This window comes from Bos indicus x Bos taurus, chromosome 6, assembly GCF_003369695.1.
Source record: "Bos indicus x Bos taurus breed Angus x Brahman F1 hybrid chromosome 6, Bos_hybrid_MaternalHap_v2.0, whole genome shotgun sequence".
In the NCBI taxonomy this organism is placed as follows: domain Eukaryota; kingdom Metazoa; phylum Chordata; class Mammalia; order Artiodactyla; family Bovidae; genus Bos; species Bos indicus x Bos taurus.
The window spans coordinates 81,196,504-81,220,101 of record NC_040081.1 but is presented as its reverse complement, the minus strand read 5'-3'; the positions used below and the strand labels follow the sequence as shown (position 1 = coordinate 81,220,101).

The 23,598-nt window shown below is 35.8% G+C and overlaps 1 protein-coding gene across 9 annotated transcripts in view; it reads left to right on the top strand.

Moving 5' to 3' along the window:
• Nucleotides 1-23,598, top strand: part of EPHA5 (EPH receptor A5) — a 400,766-nt gene that overhangs the window by 81,426 nt on the left and 295,742 nt on the right. For all 9 annotated transcript variants that reach the window (XM_027544624.1, XM_027544622.1, XM_027544620.1 and 6 more), the window contains exon 3: nt 3,336-3,999. In XM_027544624.1, coding sequence (XP_027400425.1) covers nt 3,336-3,999 — 664 coding nt within the window. The remainder of the gene's footprint in view (nt 1-3,335; nt 4,000-23,598) is intronic.

Below are 23,598 nucleotides of genomic sequence, written 5' to 3'. Positions count from 1 at the left end.
GTGTGTAATCAGTTCTTTAATATTAAGTCATAGAAATAGGAATGAGGAGAAAGCAAACACAGAGAAAAGTCTAGGCTTAGAGGGTGGGGTTTGAGGAGTAGTGGGACCTGAAGAATAGAACTAAATCCACTAAATTATGTGCAATGACGATGTGTCCAAACTGCCCAGGCACCTCACTTACAGTAATCAACAAATACTTTTATTATACTATGGAAACAGGAATTCCAACAAAATTACACTGAAAATATTGTATTTTCTGTCTATACTCTTCTTTAAATTACAATAGTTCATTGACATGACATTTGCAAAAGTGTCTGGGAATATACCTGTTGTGATCTTAAGTTCTCGGAGAGTGTTACTTTCTCTTCATCCACTTGTTTCTTCTTTGTAAATAAGATATTTGCTTAGGATAGCAAGATATCTTCTTTGTATTAAAAGGGAAGACAACTTCAAAGAATTCAGCATTTTATTTCAGCTAGCCAATCTAAAATAAAGGAAATATTTTTGTTTGTTTATTAGTGTATTTGTCTAGATAGGAGCAGCTATTTATTGGAAATGCATCTATATTACCTTTTTGAGTCTCTGAATGGCTTACGGCCATAATTATTTAAAAGGAATTACTCCTGTTCATTCATTAGAAATAGAAAATGTGAGCCTTCATTTATATTTTGGACACTTGAAAAGAAAGATAAATAAAATCCCACCATGATATATTCTAACATCAAATAAAATTACAGTTTTTCTCTTCTTAATTGAGAATATTCAGAGGAGTAACATACTTAAGCACATACTTAGAAATTATCACCCAAAGTAGTACCTATTAAGCTGTCTTGTCAAGTGCTGCTTTGCTTGCATTTTTAATAATATTTGTGGTACCTTGGACTTTGTACAGACAAAGACTGTTAATTTTTTGCCTTATTATCTTGCAAAATGCTACTATTCCTTTTACTTGTCCAGTTCTTTTGACTTGCTAGTAGGGCCCTGTTGGACTATAAGATGCAGAAATAGGTCTTTTATAAATGATTCAAGGCCAGGGATTAGAAATATGTTTGTTATTTGCATTGTAGAACTCTTAAAAATAAGAGAATCTAAAACAGAGATAACGTGGCATTTTGGTTTTCCTTTTTCAGGGAAGAGCTTTTTTTGATGCTCTTTTCTGATTTATTAATTCAAAGGAAATACATTTAATCTTCTTGCAATAAATTAATCACTTTTGTTATTTTCATTTGGTTAGTTGAGATGCTTTTTTCCATGAAATATTAAGCATAGGATTTAGTAACCATTTATAATAAATAACATTGATATCTGGATGGCTTCATGAAGAAACTGTAAGTAGTTTAATGAGAGACAAAGCTGATTAGAAAATCAGAGGCAAAGTACAATTTATATACATTTTGAGAGGGGGCAAAAGTGAGATTAAATGAATGAACTAAGGTTTCATGTAACCCTCTAATGTAAATGTTGTTAGGAAAGATACAGTCTTGATGTCTGTCTTGTGATTTGAGTGAACTCATCAGTTTTCCCTCATTAACACCTTTTACTTCTGTCTTTCTTATGGCAGCTAGAATTCTGAGAGTGGCCATCTAAGGTATACGATTTATGTGCATCCCTTGTGATGCCATTTTTCACATCTGTGTCAGTTGAACAGAATCAAGCAATAACGCTCCATTTAATTTCATGTCTAAAGAAATGAGGTTCTATGAAGTTTATTATCTATAATATTTAATGTCTGAAACCACATTTTGGATTTATTGAAAATCAGTATGTACGGTTTCATTACTCTGTGTGTTTCAGGATAATTTTTAAAGATTTAAAACAAAATTGCATGTACTTTTATTCCCACAGATTCTAGACAGGTTTAAAATAATTTGTTATAATAACATCTTTATGAAGAATAAAAATCTGACTTACACTGTATAAAATGTGGTATAGTACAGTGACATTCTCAAAACTGTAGTGTTGATAGTTTGCTAGGAGAGAGAGGTTGAGATCTCTTATTTGACTGAATAGTATTTTGAAAGCTATATAAATCGTACTTAATTTTTTACATCCTGTATATATTCATAACATTTAAGGTTATTAGGCATAAAATAAGCATTAGTAAGAAAGAATTAATGCATTCTCAGGTTATGTATAACAAAAAATCACTTAGTATTTGAAATGATGAGGTTCTCTGTATTACTAGTCTATAATTTGTATATCTCTATTTTCTTTCTGTCTCTAGGTTTATATTTGTGGGTACATGTATGATTAAACCCTTCGTAACACAGTTTGGGGGGTTTTCCTGGTACCTTGAAGTTTACCTGGTGGCTCAGGTGGTAAAGCATCTGCCTGCAATGTGGGAGACCGGGTTTGATCCCTGGGTGGGGAAGATCCCCTGGAGAAGGAAATGGCAATCTACTCCAGTACTTTTGCCTGGAAAATACCATTGCCAGAGGAGCCTTGTAGGCTACAGTCCATGGGGTCGCAAAGAGTCAGAAACAACTTGAGCGACTTCACTTTGACTTCACTCTCTGGTACCTCAGTTTTTAAAGAATCCGCCTGCAATGCAGGAGACCTGGGTTCCATTCCTGGGTCGGAAATATCTGCTGGAGAAGGGATAGTCTACTGTCTTCAGTATTCTTGGGCTTCCTTGGCTCAGTTGGTAAAGAATCCACCTGCAGTGTGGGAGACCTGGGTTCGATCCCTGGGTTGGGAAGATCCCCTGGAGAAGGGAACGGCTACCCACTCCAGTATTCTGGCCTGGAGAATTCCACATGGGGTCGCAAAGAATCGGACATGGCCGAACGACTTTCAACACAGTTTTTAAAAGAGTCCTACCTGATTGGTTGAATGAAATAAACTATTTTAAGCTAATGAATATTCCTTCAAGTTTTGTTATGTTGTGTTGTTTGAGAGTTGAATGTGGATTCAGTCATGTTTATCTCCCTTCTTTTCTTCATTTGCTGCTTTTTTCTCATTGTTATGGTTTTAAAAAATTATACTTCCTTTTCTACAAACTTTCTTCCAAATATGCATATTTCCCTCACTGCTTCTTGTTAATCATATCCCACATTGAATTTTATTTTTACTCTGAAATACATGAATTTTTCTGGAGAATATCATTCACATGTGTTCACACCTGAGTTACATTTGAGACAATGACTAATATATTGCAGATTAATTTAATTTGAAAAGGGAAATTATTTTTAAAAATTTTTATTGTATATCTCCTTCTCTCAATACTGTATATTGAGGCTATAGAAATTTTACATCTGAATTAATTTTCTTTTATTTTGCTGGTTATTTTCTAATCATCTTTTTACTTTTTTGTTTTTCTATTTTACATTCTACAGTGGGAAGAGATTGGTGAAGTTGATGAAAATTATGCCCCTATCCACACATACCAAGTATGCAAAGTTATGGAACAGAACCAGAATAACTGGCTTTTGACCAGTTGGATCTCCAATGAAGGTGCTTCCAGAATCTTCATAGAACTCAAATTTACTCTGCGGGACTGCAACAGTCTTCCTGGAGGGCTGGGGACCTGTAAGGAGACTTTCAACATGTATTACTTTGAGTCAGATAACGAGAATGGGAGAAACATCAAGGAAAACCAGTACATCAAAATTGATACCATTGCTGCCGATGAAAGCTTTACAGAACTTGATCTTGGTGACCGTGTCATGAAACTGAACACAGAGGTCAGAGATGTAGGACCTTTAAGTAAAAAGGGATTTTATCTCGCTTTTCAAGATGTGGGTGCTTGCATTGCTCTTGTTTCAGTGCGAGTGTACTATAAAAAATGCCCTTCTGTGGTACGACATTTAGCTGTCTTCCCTGACACAATTACTGGAGCTGATTCTTCACAGTTACTTGAAGTGGCAGGCTCCTGCGTCAACCATTCTGTGACAGACGAACCACCCAAAATGCACTGCAGTGCTGAAGGGGAGTGGCTGGTACCCATTGGGAAATGCATGTGCAAGGCAGGATACGAAGAGAAAAACGGCACCTGTCAAGGTAAGAGTTTGCCTGCGGATCTGCAGGGGCTGTCTGCTTCCCTTGGATCATGTATATGTATATCTTCCAGTGATTATGAGCAAATGACCTTTTACTTTGCTAATTTATGGAGATTATTTCTCTTCAAGTTTGATTTCTCTCCTCTCAGAATTTTAAAACTTCTGGCAATGATGAAAGATTTGAAGTTATATTCTACTGGATATACATAATTAGTACTCAGAGAGTGTCTTACTTGCAGTGTAGTATTTCATATTCATTTTGCTTTCAGAAATTTTATTTTTGAACAACTCACATCAGGGGATATTTCTTTGTTTATCTGCTACTCTATCATGACTCTGTCTCTCTGAAGAGAAAAATAATACTCTTGTTATATGAAATTCAAATGTAAACTTCGATGAGACTTGGCATGCTTTTAACTGCCTTTTAAAGATTCTTTAGGTATAAGTTCTGCCATATGAACTTCATTGGACATATGTGGAAGATGACAGGACTTAGTTTACCATGTTGTGTGCATATAATAGCTATTGCATACTTGTTTTTAAGAATGTACAGGTTAACTTTAAATGCATAATAAATAGTGCCCAAGAAAGTAACTGTTTGGAGATAGAACCAATACAGAAAGATCATTTCAAAGCAGTTTGCACTTGGATTATTTTTTCTGTTTTAATTTTTCTTTTAAATTGAAACTTGATCATGCATGCTTCTTTTTCATTTGAAAAAACTCTTATTTTGTCCACAGTGTGGTGACTTGCCCTTTAAAACTTGGATCTTTCTCAGTGGCTTCATGAAACAGGATAGTACATTATGTCAAAGTCAAGAACAGCTTATGAGGAAGAAAACACACTTTCCTTATAGGGAAAAAATTAACCCTTATGAACCCAAACTTGTTTTCACCATGATATGCACATACCAAATAGGTAATGAGAGTTAACGTGTCTTAACTGAAGAGAAAACCAAATACCGAGAAGTCCCCTATGCCCATTGGTAGCTTCAGGTACAATTTATTTTCTAAATTCAGTATGTAATGTGGATCACCCTTGCTCAGGTTTCTTCAGGCTTGACTGTAGATTGACTGTAGATCCGGGGAAACAACACTAATCTGTAAATCATACTGATGTTGCTTATTTATCTCTAGAAATGCATTGCACCACATTTGCATCACTTCATGTGTGTATACCATCTACAATTAAGTGCATGATTATTTCTCCATGTAATCTACAGCTCGCTATTCCTTTATATATAAAGTTTTATTAAATAAAAATTATGTTTCAGATATGCCTTTACGTTTGTCAAGGAAATTAATCAGATTTTATTTAGGGTTGAATTTAAAGGAAAGTTTTAACTAACATTACCTTCACTTCTCTTTTTGAGTAATCTTCTTGGCATAGGTGAAGACGTATGTAACTGTAGAATCAGAAGTGGGAGTTAAACATAATCCATTGAATACATTGCATTGTTTTCCCTAAAATGCTTACAAAATCTTATTATTTCTAAGAATTTGTTTACCAGTATTATAAGGCACCATGCTCTATTTGATTATCTATTTATATCATTTTTGTCAATGATATGTGGTAACTTTAGTTCAGAACATATTGACCTTTGTCTTCATCCAGATTGGTACACAATATAAAGGACCTTTGCATTCAAAGGATACTTTTTTACTGTTGCTGGGATTAAAATATCCTGTAGGTGCTTATCATGAAAATACCTGGGTGAAGTAGTATTCTGACAGGATGCTTTTAGTGCATGCATCCACTGCATCTTTCTCCTCTCATACTCTTAGTAGTTGAGGAGTAGAGGCCTGAGAGAAAAAGGAGAGGCCACTTGGTAGAAATTTCACTCCACTGGATTCTGTCTTAATGTGCTTATTACCCTACTGTGGTAGGAGGAACGAAGGCAGTGGGGTCATGAAGGCAGTAGACTGCACAGCCCCAGAAGATGTTCTACACAATGTAGTCTGTGTGAATAGTGCCTCTTGATGTTTTCCCGTGTACCAATGATATGTGGCCATTCTATGAGGAATGTCAAACATTTATTCTGTAAATAATTTACTGAGTGAATAAATAAATGTTGAAGGTTTGTCTTGGAAAATTAGGGTGTCACAGATGGTCCCATATAAATAAATATATGTGTTTAAACCTAGTCATAATATGTATGTGCAAATATAAATGTATGAGTGTGTGTGTCATATAAAATTCCAACATAACTCTTTCTTCAATTTTAATGTGCTATCCCCAAACCTCTAAGTGGGGATCTTGTTGTTTTGGAAATATCCTTGGTAGGTCAGAAATCTAAGAATCGTTCTTGACATATCCTTCCTGCTCACTTCCCAGTTTCAATACCTCACAGGGTATTTATAAATTTCCCACCCAGCTCTCATAAAATCATCCACTTCTCTCTGTTTCCTTTTTCCTCCAATCTGTAAGCATATCTTGTTGGAAAGTTTATTTTTAAATAATGAATAGCTTTTTATATAGTTTTGGTTTTTGAACCATGTGAGTGTGTCACTGTACAAAAATACAAATCTGGTAGTTGCACAAACCCAACCGCCCAGTCCCTGCCTACTCCCAAGACACTTAAAGTACTTCAGTAGTTTCCTTTTTTTTAAGGTTTTTAAAATAACATTTATTTCTTAAAAGTTAACATGTGCATAATAGGAAACCAAAAAGCACAAGAAGCAAAAAACGAAGTCGTTCATAATCACAAGCAGTTTACCATTTGACATGTCCTTCTAGGTCTCATTTGTGTATTTTCACAACTAAGCATCCATTTTTATGTAATTAAGACCGTACAGTTATGTATCATGCTGTTTCACACATCATGAATATTTAAGGATGAACTGGGAGACTGGGTATGATGTTAACACACTACTGTATTTAAAATGGATAACTAATAAGGAAATAAGGATCTACTGTATAACACAAGAAACTCTACTCACTACTCTGTAATGGCCTGTATGGGAAAAGAATCTAAAAACGCACATATATATATGTATATGCAATAACTAATTCACTTTGTTGTATACCTGAAACTAACTCAACATTGCAAATCAACTCTACTCGAATGTATATGTATGTGTGTATATATATATATGTGTGTGTGTGTGTATATATATACACACATAATTGTCTCCTTCAAATAAAGTTTATAAAATAGCCTAAGATCCTTCATGGCTTTGCTCCTATTAGCTTTCTCAGTTCAGTTCAGTACAGTTGCTCAGTTGTGTTTGACTCTGTACAATCCCAGGAATTGCAGCATGCCAGGCTTCCCTGTCTATCACCAACCCCTGGGGCTTACTCAAACTCATGTCCATGGAGTCAGTGATGCCATCCAACCGTCTCATCCTCTGTTGTCCCCTAATCCTCCTGCCTGCAATCTTTCCCAGCATCAGGGTCTTTTCCAATGAGTAAGCCCTTCCCATCATGTGGCCAAAGTATTGGAGTTTCAGCATCAGCATCAGCCCTTCCAGTGAATATTCAGGACTGATTTTCTTTAGGATTGACTGGTTGGATCTCCTTGCAGTCCAAGGGACTCTCAAGAGTCTTCTCCAACACCACAGTTCAAAAGTTAGTTATCTATTTTATAAATACTATGTTAAAATTATTATTTTTAAATAAGTAATTTTGTTTACCTTTGTACTTACCTGTAGGAAACATCATTGGTCACAAAATTGACAAATGTCTTTTAAATTAATCTTTACTTAGTCCTAAGATTCTCAGGCCAAATTTTCAAAGTTTCAAATATTAAATGGTATATGACTGGCATATTATATATTAACTGTTATAGAGGTCATCTTAGTGAGTTTGTAGACTTCAAAGCATCACATGCTAAAATGTGTTTATTTATAAATATAACCTTATTACATACTTACATTTAATTACTTGGTTTCTTTGATAATCGAAATATGTTGTGATTTAATAAGGCTATAAATATAAGAAGCTAAAGTTGAGTAAACCTATTGTAATGATTATCATATATTAAGATTTACTAGGAGGTGACCATGTAGTTGCTGTCAGATCATTTTCATGTGACCTGATACACAAGGGCATGATAGACCTGACCCACAGTCTCTTAGCAACTAAACTTTCAAGAAGCAGAATGCTAGACAGCTCATTAACATATGGCTTCAACCCAGAAGACAACCAAGAAGTGATTCAGGAGTCCCTGTCCATTAATCAATAGCAGATCATGATCTATCATCTCCATGTCTCCTTACTTAACTTCCTTTATAAGAATTTAACTACCTTTTCCATAATTATCTGATTTTAACAAGGTAACTGTATATGCTGGTTTCTGTTATCAACTTAAAATATAGAGTCCATTTATTTTTTGAAGGCTTACTTGTATGCCTGAATTTTCTATAATAAACTGCCTTAAAGTATTCAAATTTATTTATTTGAAATATTCTTTATTTTCAGGTACTAATAATATATTGAATCCATTTATACAAGCATGTTTTCATATTTATTATTTATTATTATTTCTGAGAAAATTCATGCTATTTTTCCCTTAAGAATCATGTGAAATTTTTTTGAGTACAAAATTGTTAGCAAAAACCCATTTTGGAAGTTTCTGCTTTTTATTGAAGTGAATATGTTTGACAGAAGTAATTGAGTTCACATGAATCAAATGTTGCCTGCTGAGTTCTCTTGTGATTATGTTGCTGACTTACTCAGATGCAAGGCAAGACCACTAATCTTCATCAGTTGCTAGTGGAATGAAGTAGTAATTTGAAATTACCCCTAGATAATTATAGTTTCACTTATATCAAATGGAGGAAAGAGATTTAGATTGTGGGTCACTGCCAAAATCAGTGAGTGAAGAAGGTATATAGTGCATGCTCAAATACAGGGTAAGGGGGGTCACATGCCAAGGGCTGTGGAGAAAAAGCACTTATTAATTGTCCAACTGGGAAATGATTGCACAGCAAGGAAATGTAGTGAAAATACTGAGCTCAAGAAGGAGCCTTGATTCAGAAACAGTAAAGATACTGTAGGGAGTAGTACGTCGATCATTCAGACTTCTGGTGCATATTTATGTTTGAAACAAAATTGGCTGGAAATTTAGAGTATTAGGTGTTCGCGTAATTATGCATTGGAGAGCCTAGTTATTTTTAATTAGGCATGTTACCAAAAAGCATCAAAGGGGCTGAACTTTGGTCCTATTTGGTATGCTCTTTTATGCAACAAAAGGAAACTAATTTTGATTTAAAAATTTTAACAAAAGACTGATTTTGAAATCACAGAGTGATTGGTGTCAGTGGTGTGTGAGTCCGTGTGTGTGTGTGTGTATGTGTGTGTGTGTATGTGTGTGTGTGTGTGTGTGTGTGTGTGTGTGTGTGTGTGTCTGTCCTATTGCTGTGAACCACCACTGAGACAATTAAGTGATTAAGTCATTTCATCTATTTGCAGGTATCCGACTAGATTTTCTTTTTACCTCCTCACTTGAATAATTTTGGACCAATTCTATTGAATGTTATGACTTTTTATGTTAATATTATGTTTAATATTAAAATGTTAGTGTGCTTTTTCCCCCCCGAATCAAGGTTTCAAAACACTGGTAATATTGGTATTTGGGGCCAAATACTAGTTGTTTGGGGGGATCCTGTTCACCGTAGGACATTTACCAGCTTACTGGCTTCCCTAGTGGTTCAAATGTAAAGAATTCTCCTGTAGTGCAGGAGTCCTGGGTTTGATCCTTGGTTTGGGAAGAGTCCCTGGAGAAGGGAACAGCTACCCACCCCAGTATTCTAGCCTGGATAATTTCATGGACTGTATAGTCCTTGGGTTCGCAAAGAGTTGGATACGACTGATCAATTTTCACTTTGGCCTCTCAGTCACTAGATTAAGTAGGGTACTCCGCTCCTGATTTTTAATAGCCAAAAATGCCTCCATGTATTGCCAAATGTTCCTTCGGGGCAAAATCTCTCTTAGTTGAGAACCACTAACTGAAATATATTCCCTCTGCCTATATTAACAGATGTGCTGCTGAAACTAAATACATTTATAGATTAGTTACCTATGCAAACGTGGACAATTTTCTAAAGAATGAAAGACCTGTACATTTCTTAAAATGCGTGTACATTTTGAAACTTGCCTAATTTAACTTGAATATAGAGACATGGAATATCTGGAAATATGCTGCTGGTGAGAGGCAACGTACTCTGTAGTTTCTTAAGCACACAGATTCTGGACCAGAATACCTGGATTCAAATCTTGCTGCTTCCATTTATCAGTTATATAACCAATGTCCAAGTTATCAGATCTCTTTATTCCTTGTTTTTCTCATCTCTGTTAATAGCTACCTCATAGCAATCCTATGAAAAATTATATGAAAATTATTTAGAATAGTGCCTAGAAAACAGTGCTTATTCAATAAACATTAGCTTTGTCTTAGCTCTCACATTATACAGGAATATGTGTCTGTCTATTGGAAAATACATGGTAGCTTTGACTTATAAAAATTCTCTAGTTTATTCAAACTAGAGAGCATATCCTTGAATAGTATCATTTATAAAAGGATGATCCTACATTTTTATTTACTGGGTGGTCAAAACTGTGTAAATATATTGTAACCTCCTTTATGAAAGATTTGCTCTCCCGTTTGATATTATCACTCATTCTTTAAGTTATCGTACTAGGCACTGTCTAGTACGTATGTATACAGTTCCTGTGTCCTACGAATGCAGACAGATAGCTTACAAACATATATATGAACTCACACCTGCAGTCACAACTTATGAGAATTGTTACTGGCAGGGTGAGTGTGCAAGTTTAGGAAGGTGGTAAGAAAATGTTTCTCTAAAAGGGTGATGTTTAATGTAGAGGTGGAAAAAAAGCTGTATGAAGAGGACAGGGTACAGCTTAACAAGCAGAAGAAATCTTTCAATGCAGAGATCTATCATATTATATTAATTTTGGATATAGCTCTTTTCTTTCTACAGTTATATTAAAATGTATTTGCATATTAAAATCTGAGAATAAAAAGGATTCTACTCCCTGAAATTACCTGCTAAAAGAGGCTATTTATATACATATTATAGTTACCTTAAAGACAGAGAATTCCTAATAATACCTAGGGTCAAATAGATGCATATCAAATATGAAACAACTCAGTTTATTTCTGAGTAATACTGGTGAATGGCAACTTGCAAATTATTATACCAATTGAAAGAATAACACCTTTTGTTTTTTAAGAACTTAATGTTTCATTGGTTCAGCAGTTGTTGGTAACTTGTGAATCTTCAACTGTATGTACATAGTTAAAAAAGATAAAGATTTGGCTGTAAAGGAAAGGACATAGATGCAGCAAACACTCCATAATCCCTCCTAGACAAACTTTTGCTCTTGATTTTGCATTCCTACTTTCTCACTCAGACAAGGAGTATACTAGGCAAAGTCTTGAGTCTCCCTTTCCTATCCCATATTTAGAATAAATATAAAAAATAGATGCTATGACTCAGATTTGCAGTAATAACTACTTTGTACATTTTATTTTGAGTCAGTCTCTAGAAAGTCTCGGAGAAGGCAATGGCAACCCACTCCAGTACACTTGCCTGGAAAATCCCATGGATGGAGGAGCCTGGTGGGCTGCAGTCCATGGGGTCGTGAAGAGTCAGGCACGACTGAGTGACTCCACTTTCACTTTTCACTTTCCTGCATTGGAGAAGGAAATGGAAGCCCACTCCAGTGTTCTTGCCTGGAGAATCCCAGGGACAGAGGAGCCTGGTAGGAGGCCATCTATGGGGTCATGCAGAGTTGGACACGACTGACGCGACTTAGCAGCAACAGCTAGAAAGTCTTACGATGACAGCACATTCCATATTGTTATTGTGCAAAGGAATTTTAGTATTATTGATCAGGAGCTCCATTATGACCCGTTGGATGGAAAATTGTTATATTTATGTTCAAGTGGTTCATACAAAAAAATCTCTTGATAAAAAGTATTTGTTTAAATGATGTTCATTGAATAGACCACTTTTGTTATAATAAATTAATATAGAAATATATAGAACTTATACAGAAATACAGACATAAATTAATATGAAAAGATAATTCTGAGAAAAATTGTTTAATGATAAAGGCTTTATATATTGCCATATATCTGAATTGTTATATTCAGAACTGATTTAAATTCTATAATTTAAATAATGTGCTGGGAAACCAAAAGATAGTCCTTCTGTTTTATTACTTGCTTTTTTTTATTACCCAGATCGGAGCAGAAGGATTTTCACCAAGTTTGATAACATAAATCAGTATAGCTGTCATGGGAAAAGTTGTTTGTACAGGAAAATTTAATGTTGAAAACTCACAGAGTGTGATTCAACAAATATCTCCATGTTCTTAGATTCTTAAGAGCAAAAAATTAAAAAAGAAATGAATGTAAATGATAAGAAACAAAGTAGCCAACACTGGCATAAAATCATTAAGCAGACTTAAAACTTCAAAATTGATCTGAAATGACCAGGAGATTTTTGCATGCACGAAATAGAGGACTTTGGGCTTGAAGGTGATACAGCTCTCAGTTCAAATCTCATGCTTCTATTTGGTAGTTATGTGACTGCGGCCAAATACAAAATCATATTGAGTCCAATTTTCCTCCTGGGTGTAATGTTAAATAGTACACAAGGGACCTGTAGAGATAACCTTTTGATATAGATTGTAATTATATGGCTTTTGACAGTTTTAGACCTAATGAAATTGTTTCCTTTTTTCTTTCTGCTAATTACTTCTTGACTTTGGAATGCCATATTAAATACCAATGCATTCTACTGTGGTCATCAGTAAAAAATGTTGGCAAATTAGGAGAAAAAATCAAACCACAGCAAACTAGAGAAAAAGGCACAAAATGGCACTTATGTCCAATTCATTCCAATTTATGAATTACATTTTTGGAGTGCTTTTTTTTTATTGGCTTATAGAGGTTATTCACATGATTTAACATTTCCTCCCACTGAAGAGATTATTGGGACCAGTTTTTATCTAATTCTTCTCTTCTATACACTTTTACAGTGCAACACAATAATTTTAATAATTTGAAACCATATTATTGCTAGGCAAACCTATAAGAGATTCTTATTCCATTGTGTGGTGCTGGCCAGAGCTGCAGTATTCTTTTTAAGCTCCTTAGGTGACTGTAACATTGGCCCAGATTAATGAGTATCATGATAGTTTGGATTAAGTTTTGGTGGCTTTTAGTATTTTGTGTAAATTTGTACTCTAAAACCTCATCCAGGGAAGGCCACAGATTTTGATTCCTGAAGACCAGTTTCTCTGTGCCCCCCGACCCCATGAAGAGGTCCTACACTCATAAACCTTTTTGGCTCTCCTTGTGTATATGGCAGTCTTTTACCCAGTGTCTTTTTTTTCCCCTGTATTCCAATAAAAAATTATTTATATAAACAGGTGACAGGAAGAATTTGGATCATAGGTTATACTTTACTAACTGATTTATACCCAAATATACTGCTGTTCAGTCGTTCACTCATGTCCCAGCTCTTTGTAACCCCAGGGACTGCAGCATACCAGGTTTCCCTATCTTTCCCTATATCCTGGAGTTTGCTCAAACTCATGTCCATTGTGTTGATGATGCCATCCAACCATCTCATCCTCTGTCACCCCCTTCTTCTCCTGACCTCAGTATTTCTCAGCATCAGGGACTTTTCCAATGAGTAGGCTCCTTTGTATCAGGTGGCTGAAATATTGGAACTTCAGCTTCTCCATCAGTCCTTCTGATGAATATTCAAGGTTGGTTTTCTTTAGGATTGAACCTGTATCAACAACACAGAAATGATAAGCATATTAATGCTTTGTCTTATTCCATCTAACTTTTCAAAGTCTTCTCTTTTTCTCCTCCTCCTCCTCTTCCTCAGTGCCTTCTTAAGAGTGCAGCCGGTTCTTCAAGGTTTCAGACTCTGAAAGGGCTTCCCACTTGACACAAGGTTATGGTCTTTTTCCCTGGACCCTGGAATATTAAAAGACAAGTCTACAGTTTCCCACACTCATCTTCAGCCCTTCTGGCCTGCAGAGAGGCAGGATAGGATCAGCATTAAAGGTAGCACTCTATGCTTCAGCTCCCTCTATCTTTTCTGCCGCCTGTGGATTTCTTGTCTCAGATTTACAAATTTATTGCTGTCTTAAAATTTCCCCGCATTAAAACAAAGCACAGCAAATGAGTCCTGCCAAGTGGCAAAACAAACAACTTAGTAACAAGTTTGATATCCTTTATTCAAGAGAAAATAATCCATGAATTGTGGGAGTATAATGCCTCGCCACCTGTAGGACCCTTTTCTTGGATTTTGAGTAGTGTGAGATTTTTAGAGCATTAGAAGAGGCAACATGGAAGTAGAAAATGATTGGCTAAGAGATCTGGATTTCCTTACAAGGCTAGCAGGTCATACTTTCTAGGGTAAGGTGGACTGACTAAAGGAGAAGGCAATGGCACCCCACTCCAGTACTCTTGCCTGGAAAATCCCATGGATGGAGGAGTCTGGAAGGCTGCAGTCCATGGGGTAGCGAAGAGTTGGACACGACTGAGCGACTTCACTTTCACTTTTCACTTTCATGCATTGGAGAAGGAAATGGCAACCCACTCCAGTGTTCTTGCCTGGAGAATCCCAGGGATGGGGGAACTTGGTGGGCTGCCCATCTATGGGGTCGCACAGAGTCGGACATGACTGAAGCGACTTAGCGGCAGCAGCAGCAGGACTGACTAAAGCTGGGTTGTAGGATACTGGTTGCGGTATGTTAGGTTTCTCCTAAGTGCAGGCTGATTTAGGTTTAGATTTGCGAAATGTGCTCGGCTGCTGCGTTGTCCTCTTGTTTGTGGGTCCTGGTATATAAATTGACTTTGTGTGTGTGTGTGTGTGCGCGTGCTCAGTTGTGTCCAACTCTTTGCAACCCCATTGACTGTAGCCCACCAGGCTTCTTTGTCCATGGAATTTTCCAGGCAAGAATACTGGTGTGGGTTGCCATTTCCTACTCCAGTGGAATCTCCCCAACTCAGGAATAGAACCCATGTCTCTTGTGTCTCCTGCAGTGGCAGGAAGATCCTTTACCATTGCCTCACCTGGGAAGCCCCAAACTTTGTTCCAGTTAATTTAGTAATTCTAGATGTTTGTACCTAGAGTGTTTCCAGCTTTACTTAGAACTTCATGTTGTTGGAACCAGAAGACTTGGGTGAACTTGGAAACTCTTAAGTTTCAGTCTACATTTCCCTAAGTACCAGTGCCCAAATATAAAAGTTTTAATGTTGAAAAATTATTACTGACCTATAGGAAGCTAAAATTAGTGAAAGATATATAGGTCCCAGTCTGAAACACTCTCCACCTGTCAGATGCAAAATTCATTAGTAATAATTTTATCATAACTTAAAAGAAATTCCTTTTTTTTCAAATATACATTTTATTTATGTTTTAGTCAACACATTTTATTTTAGTAAAGTGTTAACAGCTGAAAAAAAAAATCAAACGAACATTTACCAAGTAAAGTACCTTTTTAAATGAGAATTGACATTTTAACATGGAAATGTATAGAGAAAAGGATATCTTTTACTTTCCTTCTTCTGCTTGTTTCTTTAGAATTAAAATGATTTACAGAAGACTGGGAAATAATTTTTCCATTTCTATACATTCTTTCCACATTCCTTTATCAGAAGTCTTTCAAACTTCTTCAAAAAAATTATTTAAAAAATTAATTTCAAGAAAAGGACATCCTGGCTTTGAGAAAGGAGTATAAAAAAATTTCTGAAATTTGGAAACAGAAACTAGTAGTCATACTGTTTTGTTTAAAACAGTTTCAGCATCAAGCATACTGAATGTTACCTGCAAAATTTACTTTCATGTCATTAGCCACCTTGGTAATTATAATAAATATTTCATCCTGAATAAAGAAAACAAAAGACAGGAGTTTAGAAGTGCTATGTTAATATGCTATTTATTGAAATAAGAATAGTAATATTTTTTCACAGTACTAAAAATGGAGCCATAATACTGATGTAAATCTTCCTATACTTATAGACTCTTTATTATACCACAATAACTAAAACAAAATTATCCCTTTGCAGAAAAAAAGAACTTTAATTTGGGAGTGGGAACAACATATTTAAATTTTAGCACATCCAGGGACATTACTTTAGCTAATCAGGATTTAACTTATTAATTGTAAATTTTATGATCATCAGTAAAGTGGTAAAGTGTTGTCCAGAGTTTGGAAGTAGGGAGAGTATCAACCTGCCTAGTATCACACAGCCACCACATTTTAAACTTGACATTAGAATGGTATGTTAATTTCAGATTCTCCATTCTACTGTTGTACTTTGAACAGTATGTAAACACCTTTAACCACAAATTGATTTGTAGTCTGTAACCACATATAGCATCCATGGTAATCCTAAGTAAAAATCTCTGATTCTTCTTAACACCATATTTCTATTACAACTAATACATTAAATATTTTCTGCTGTACATGTTTAGATTTATGTAGTATACCTCCTGTATGGATTAGCCTTGAAAAATCTACTTAAGTGCTTTGGAGGGTTGCACAGAGACCTGACTGCCTCTAAGCAACTAATAAGATGCTTAGTTTAATTTGTAGGTATCTATCTGTCTAATTGATTTATTTATATATCTAGTTTATACTACTCACAGGAAAAAAAGATTAAGTATGCTATTTACCTAAACAGTATAATTTATTGCCTTTTAATTAGACTGTATATTAGTTCAGAGGGACATGCCTATTGTTATAAAGAAGGAAGGCATGGAGTCACTAGCCCTAGCATAGTTTTTCTCTAAAATTGTATCACTCATTAGCTTTTACATTAAAAATATGAATTATAGCTATTCATGGTCTCATAACTGGTTTTCTTTATGGAAATGCTTTTGTATCCTTTATTATTTCTGGTCATGGATGTAGATCACATCTTATCCTCTAGTGTTTGATTCTCTTTGTTGTTTAAATCTTTGTCTTCATTTATGGCTGACCAGTAGGGTTCATCCTTAAGAACTCAAGTGATTTGTTGATGTGCTTTGATCTTTTCTGAGCTTGAAGATATCCTCCTCATTCGAGTGCTGTTGATATATAGTTTTTTAAAAAGAAAAGGAAATGGAAGAAAGAAGAGCCACAGTTTGGGGGAAGTAACAATTAGAGCAAATGATAATTTGACTGATGGATAACTCCATTTCTTTGATGGAATTGTTAGCAGGAATCAGACATAGAGAATGAACGCTCCAAAGTTCCTGCTGTGTGATTGTGCAGGAACCTAATAATACACTGCTCCGTATGAATAAGGGCTTTTCCTCTGATGAATTCTAAGTGCTGGGGAGAGGATTCTGTTCGGACATTTCTTAAATAAAGAACAGGAGTATCAAAATTTTATTTTCCATTTTATGGATTGAGAAGTAACATGATGTGATTTCCCCCAAATTTCCCAGTACTCCCTCACACTTCCCTCTATGGCACTAACTCTAGTTTTGCACCTCACAATCAGGGAAGAACATATTCACTGGCTCCTGTGAAAGATTCCCCCGTGTTCACCTAGTCCCAGTATTTTCCAATGCTAAAAGCTTCTTTTTTTAGAACCAGACTGACCCGTATTATTTATTTATTTAAAATTCTCTTTAGAAGGTTTTGTGTGTCATCTGTTTTTGCTCTTTTGGTTCAAGCATGATTTAATATGTCAACACTGGTTTGCTTAACTGGCTTTGATTGTCTTCCATACTTTACTCAGAATGAGGCAGTCTCCTTTCAAGCTTGTTGCTGCCCAGATAAATGAAATGTCACAACAGTGAGGTCTCCTTGTTTTATGACAGCAGTAGCTTTTTCTTGAACACAGTCAGTGGCTGGAGAGAGTGTGGTGAGGGCATTTACACAGTAATAATAGAACCCACTTAAGTCAGCCTTCCCTCTTTGGACCCAAGCAGACAAGCAGCAAAAGATAATGCACTTAAACTTAGGGGAACTTCACTCTTAATTCAGGTGAAAATGAAGTTAAATCCAAAATAGAAACTTTTCCCCCACTATGGACAAAAGGAAAAAAAAATCTGTTAGTAGTTGCCTCAAAATAATACTCAAGGATAGCACCTTATTTTTATGGTTTGATTTCTTCCATGCTTTATTGCCAGTCCCTGAGATGTTATTGCTCTCAGTACATAAAGTTAGAAACTAATCCACAGGGAAAAAAAAAAAAATGTTTCCACTGTCTCCCACAATAAAGGTATTGTTTATGATTTTGAAACCTGGATTAGATTTTAAAGATTGGAGGCTCACGAAGCTTAGTACTTGGCACAGAGCAAATCCTCAGTACATGCTAGTTAGCTGTAAAAGTTGAAAGTGATTTCAATGAAAAATAATCCTAGAAAAACACCAATACAGTATACTAACGCATATATATGGAATTTAGAAAGATGATAACAATAACCCTGTGTACGAGACAGCAAAAGTGACGCTGATGTATGGAACAGTCTTATGGACTCTGTGGGAGAGGGAGAGGGTGGGAAGATTTGGGAGAATGGCATTGAAACATGTAAAATATCATGTATGAAACGAGATGCCAGTCCAGATTCAATGCACGATACTGGATGCTTGGGGCTAGTGCACTGGGACGACCCAGAGGGATGGTATGGGGAGGGAGGAGGGAGGAGGGTTCAGGATGGGGAGCACATGTATACCTGTGATGGATTCATTTTGATACTTGGCAAAACTAATACAATTATGTAAAGTTTAAAATAAAATAAAATTCAAAAAAAAAAAAAAAAAAGAAAAATAATCCTAGGCAAAGTGCTGAAGTTTTGCTTGTTTGTGTTTTTTGAACTAACATTTGCTTGAGTTGCTTTCATCACCCTGGGATATTGGCCTATCCTTCTAGGAGACTTGGAACCCTGGGAGTTGGGAGCACTCTGTCCAGTCTGCATTGAGGCAGCTTCTCAGGTCAGGGCCTGTAAAGACTGAGGAGGTTTCTGAGTGTGAGTGTATGTGAGTGTAAATGTGAACTTTTAAATTTCAATTTAAGAGAGAAATAAACTGGGCCAACCAAGCCTGTGGCAAGGAATTAAATGTATGTTAAGGAATGGAGGAGGGCACGATAACCCACTCCAGTATTCTTGCCTAGAGAATCCTGAAGCCTGGGACGTTACAGTCCATAAGGTTGCAAAGAGTTGGACACGACTGAAGTGACTTAGCATGCGTGCACAAGAGCGGAGAGTCCATTAATAATAAACTTTGATTATGGACTGAAAGAAGAAATTAATCATTCAAGAGACAGAGGCAAAAAAAAAAATCTGAATTTTAGAAAAATCTGATGAAAGTGAAAGTCTTAATCAAGGACAACCTGCATCATCAAGGGGAAGACTGGCCAGAGCAATCCCAGGATCAGATCTCAAAAGACAAATTATTTTCGTCTGAGGTCAGAAGATAATGGAATGCAAACTGAGAGAAAAAGAAAAAAAAAAAAAAAACATTCCTAGAAAATACAAATTTGGCCAAAGAGAATATTTTGACTTTCAAGTCTGTGTGAAAAGCAATAATATACTAGAAATAATAGAGATTCCAAGAAATAAGGCCAATAAATGACAAATGACAAAAACTGACAATAAATGACAATTCTGAATGCCAGAATTGTCAGAGTATCTTAAATGGGGTAGTAAGGAAGAAGAAGGGTTGACACGTGTGCAGAGACCTGCTGTGTGCTGGTACCGTTAAATGTTTTATTCACATTCTCTCTTTTAAGCTTGACAGCATCCTGTGAGCCATAGTTTCTGGGGTAACTGAAGCACAGAGAGGTTAGTTTTAACTAAAACTAGAAAGTGGCATACTGGCATTTTAATCTAGGTGTGTTTGTTTCAAATCTGTATTTCCCACTTTCTTTTATGTTCTCCATTAAAATGCTTTTGAACTGCACTTAATTTTGTCACCCACATCTATGTGAGCAGCCCTGCACTGTACATCAGAGGTAGAGGCACCCTGGAGAGACCTAGTAGCCACCAGAGTCCCCTGGAGGAGATTCTTGCCCCCATATTCACACCTCAAACGGAGGACACGGAAAGGCATTTTGAGGGAGAAGGATTTGTAGCAACAGCTGCTGCTGCTAAGTCGCTTCAGTCGTGTCCGACTCTGTGCGACCTCATAGACGGCAGCCCACCAGGATGCCCTGTCCCTGGGATTCTCCAGGCAAGAACACTGGAGTGGGTTGCCATGTCCTTCTCCAGTGCATGAAAGTGAAAAGTGAATGTGAAGCCGCTCAGTCGTGTCCGACCCTCAGCAACCCTATGGACTGCAGCCCACCAGGATCCTCTATCCACGGGATTTTCCAAGAAAGAGTACTGGAGTGGGTTGCCACAGGGAATAGAACAAATAAAGCAAAGCAAGACTGAGTGAGAAAAATGAGAGGAACTTGTAAGAGCATGAAGCTCTGACCTTGGAGAGTAGAGGCCCTATAATCAGGAACCAAACTAGACTTGATTACATATTTTCTATGTGAATATTGATGAAGTGGTTAGATAGCATCATCAACTCAGAGGACATACATTTGAGCAAACTCCAGGGGATATAGTGGAGGACAGAGGAAACTGGAGTGCTGCAGTTCATGGAGTGCCAAAGAATCTGACATGACTGAGTGACTAAACAACAACAACATGTGAATATTCAAATAGGTGGAAGAAAAAACTTTTTGGAATAAGCCTAATTTATATGCTGAGAGAGAGTGAGAGATTGGGTTGTGAGAGTGAGAGTGAGAGATTGAGAACTATAGATGCATTTTTGACTTCTGCTTTTTGGATACTTGTGCATGTGAATTACTTTGCCTTTTGTCTGCTCTCATAAGTAGTATAGGAAATTTTTTTCTCTTTAACGTTTTAGCCTTTGGAGTAAAGGGCTTCCCTGGTGGTTCAGATGCTCAAAGATCCTGCCAGCAATGCAAGAGACCTGTGTTCGATCCCTGGGTTGGGAAGATCCCCTGGAGAAGGGAATGGCAACCCACTCCAGTATTCTTACCTGGAAAATTCCATGGACATAGGAGCCTGGTGGGTTGCAGTCCATGGGATCACAAAAGAGAAATATGACTGAGTGACTAATACTTACTTGGAATAAAGGGTCGTTTTATTGAAGTTTTGTTTGTTTTGCTGCTTTTAGTTCATCTGGGGATGGGGTAAAGAAGGAAAAACAATGAAACTGTACTGTATAATGTGAGTGTGGAGGTTTTGTACAGATTCAGGCTTGGGGAAAACCTCTGCACCTCAAGGACCTGTGTGACCTTTGAATTTCCACATCCACAGAAAAGAAACTAAATGATTCTCTGCCTCCCCACCACTTCTGATATTACACAGTTTTCAGGTAAAAGGATTCTTACTGGACGCTTCCATTTTGAAGTATATTCATGTCTTTCTTGATTGTTGGAAGTTGAAATGAAATACAGAACAAATATAATATAAAAATTTTAAAATGACCAAACATATCTTCATAAACAAAATAGTAAAATTAAAGTAATTGTTACTTCTCTGTTCACCTATCTAAATTAAACAGTGAGCCTGATGATAAAAGTAAAATGTCCTTATGTTCTAATGAGTGAAACAGAAATGTTCTGGGAAAAAATAGCATCTATTCATACATTTTTGGACCCCACTAAATGCCAAATATATAGAAGCAATATAACTCTGACAGATAAAGACCAAAACGGAGGGGATAAATGTTCCTTTTCTCTATTTTTGTCCAATTGGTTTCTAGTTTATAACATAGTTTTTAAATGCTTCTTAGAGCTTGTTGATTTATAAATGCTAGGTATATCAAATGTTTTATATTTTCTGTATAGAAAGGTCAGATACACAACTAAATATAATTGTGATCTCCAATAATTCTCACTAATCCCCGACCTTTCCAGCGAGGTTTTTCTTTGATCCTAGAGACCAAAAGATTTGTCTTTGTATTTGTATTCTGTCATTTCAACTTCTTTGCTACTAAAGTGAATATATCCTGTTTAAACTCAGGAAAGTACTGACTACATTAGCTCTGACCGTTAATTAAAACACACTTGGAACATATTTTTTTCTCACTGGAGTGGTATTTGACCTTGAAAAACTCTGAGGCCCAACTCTCAGACAAGATTTATGTTTTTTCCTCCAATTCTTAATTATATTTTTCTAATACAAGCTGCTCTGTTGTGTATTGTTTTTTTCGTTTTACTTATGACTAGTTCTACTTATATCCTCTCTTAATTTCCTTTTTTACCCTTCCATAATAGGTCTTTCTATTACAAATTTATTTCCTTCATTTAAATACCTTTACTCTTTGAGAAGCTGTTAATTCCTGAAGAGAAAGATATTTTGGCTTTATTATTTTTTTTGCCTTACTCTTCCAAAAAAGGATGTTTGGTTTTGTTAAGAGTATTATTGTGATATGTAAAGACATAGCCTGACATAAATGTTTGTTGTGTGTGTAGGAATTTTTCTGTACAATAAATCCATTCTTTCTGTTCCATCATTAGAAGTGGTGATAATCTTGTTGATGATATTAAGATAATAATGATAACATGCCTAGCACTTCTATAGCAAATTTTATGTGGCATAGAGTCTACTGAATACTGTTTATTTATTATATAATTTATTCCACAAGCCTTATGAATCATGTATGGTTTTTAAGTTTTATGGAAAAAACAAGCAGACATAGAGAGTTTATGTAACAAGGGTATCAGTCAGTAAGTAGTGGAGTTGGATGAATGCCCAGGCCATTTGTTTAAGTCTCTGCTTTTAATTTCTATACCACGCAGTGGTAGTGGAGATACCAGCACACTGTATTTTACAAGTGTTGGTTTTATTGTTTCTCCAAAATTTTCTTTGATTTTTCTCATCAAGAGATAACCACTTCAAAAGAGTAAAGAACATGTATGTAATTATTACATGATTGATAAATATGTAAATAGACTACCTAATAATATTCTCTTAGGATGTTGTTTTGATTAAAAATATCAGGAATACTTACACACTTGATAATTTTCTCTCAAATGGGAATAGTTCAAATGCAAAGAATCTCCATCAACAATGACATTGACATATTGCAAACTCTATTTAAAAATAAACATACACTTAAGAACTAAGAGAGCAGCATTTTCACTTAGAAGTATATTTATATAAAGCTAGTAGAGATTCTTTTCTACTAGATACTCAGCTTCTGCTCACATGTAGTATCTCTTGTCCACCACTCCCCCTAATTTTAAAGGTACAATAGAGAAAAGGTTCACACGTATAGGTATGCTTTGTCACTTTGGAGCATTTTTTGGAGGGGAGTAAGGAAGCTGTGTGTTTCACTTAAAAATCTAAAAAGATCTTTTTTCTATTATCAAACTTTTGAAAGAAATTTTTTTAAAATAGGGATTTAAAATGTTGTTATTTTAATTTTAAAATACAGCTAAATAATAACTTGAATAATATGATTAAAACAAAGATTGGCATTTTTAGGTGAAGATAATTTATCTCTTTTCAGGCATCACTTTGTCTATCCGATAGTGATTTAATCACAAAGAATGAGGTATTATATTCTGAATAAATTCATAGGAGTTTATTTTTGAAGAAAACCTTCCCGCTATAAATTTTAGTTATACCTTGTCCATTTAATT